This window comes from Bison bison, unplaced genomic scaffold, assembly GCF_000754665.1.
Source record: "Bison bison bison isolate TAMUID 2011002044 unplaced genomic scaffold, Bison_UMD1.0 scf7180017847995, whole genome shotgun sequence".
In the NCBI taxonomy this organism is placed as follows: domain Eukaryota; kingdom Metazoa; phylum Chordata; class Mammalia; order Artiodactyla; family Bovidae; genus Bison; species Bison bison.
The window spans coordinates 8,165-8,937 of NW_011478568.1; the positions used below are offsets into that span (position 1 = coordinate 8,165).

Here is a 773-nt window from a genome sequence, read left to right on the forward strand (position 1 = left end):
TTTGATGATGCTGCACTGCTTCACCGACCAGGAGCGGCGGTGCAGGTTCACGGTGCAAGGGTCCGGGGTGGTCCTCACGTCCGGACAGGTGGAGGCCTCCTTCCAGCTGTTCCCGAAGTCCAGCTCACTGTCCACCACCATGCGGTCCCGCGTGGTGAAGTCGTTTTTGGACCGCTGGTCAAAGTTCCCGCACAGGCCACACACCGCACCCTGCAGAGACAAGCCGGACAGGGGGCTTTGCCCGGGGGCCTCGCGGGAGGGAGGGGGGCTGGCCCTGGGCGTGCCTGGGCGGCCCGGGCAGGCAGGGAGCTGCGCACCTTATAGGAGGGGTCGAGCTTGATGAAGATGGTGGTCTTCCTGTCCCAGATGACGATGACCCCGATGCTGGCCTCCACCACCAGGTACTGACCCACATCCCGCGTGGTGTAGGCCACGTTGTGGCCCACGTCACGCTGGATCACCATGCAGTGTCTGTCCTCCAGCTTCAGCACCGTCCTCTGTGCCCAGGGGAGAGGCCCGTCACTGGCCTGGTCCAAGGGGTCCCCAGGGACCATGCACCCCCCGGGGAGGGGCAGCACTCACCCCAATGAAGATCTTGATGGCCTTGGAGCAGGTGACCCCTGTGGTACCGCAGGGCACATTCTCGGTGATGATACTGAAGGAACCCAGGGAGGTGTTCTGGCCGCAGTAGTCCTGGGGGCCCAGGGGCACGTGAGCCAGGCTGACCCAGCCACGGGGTGAGGGGCACCCCACCCCAGCTGGGCCCCACCCCA

The 773-nt window shown here is 66.0% G+C and overlaps 1 protein-coding gene across 1 annotated transcript in view; it reads right to left on the minus strand.

The window, feature by feature from the left end:
- The window catches only part of LOC104991787 (mucin-2-like), a gene marked incomplete at its 3' end in the record, with an annotated part of 16,980 nt that overhangs the window by 8,007 nt on the left and 8,200 nt on the right, over positions 1-773 (minus strand). The window contains exons 12-14 of the mRNA XM_010844393.1: positions 583-758; positions 318-497; positions 1-210 (exon numbers count right to left, since the gene is read on the minus strand). The exon at positions 1-210 is cut by the window's left edge and continues 16 nt beyond it. Of these exons, the coding sequence (XP_010842695.1) occupies positions 1-210; positions 318-497; positions 583-758 (566 nt within the window). The remainder of the gene's footprint in view (positions 211-317; positions 498-582; positions 759-773) is intronic.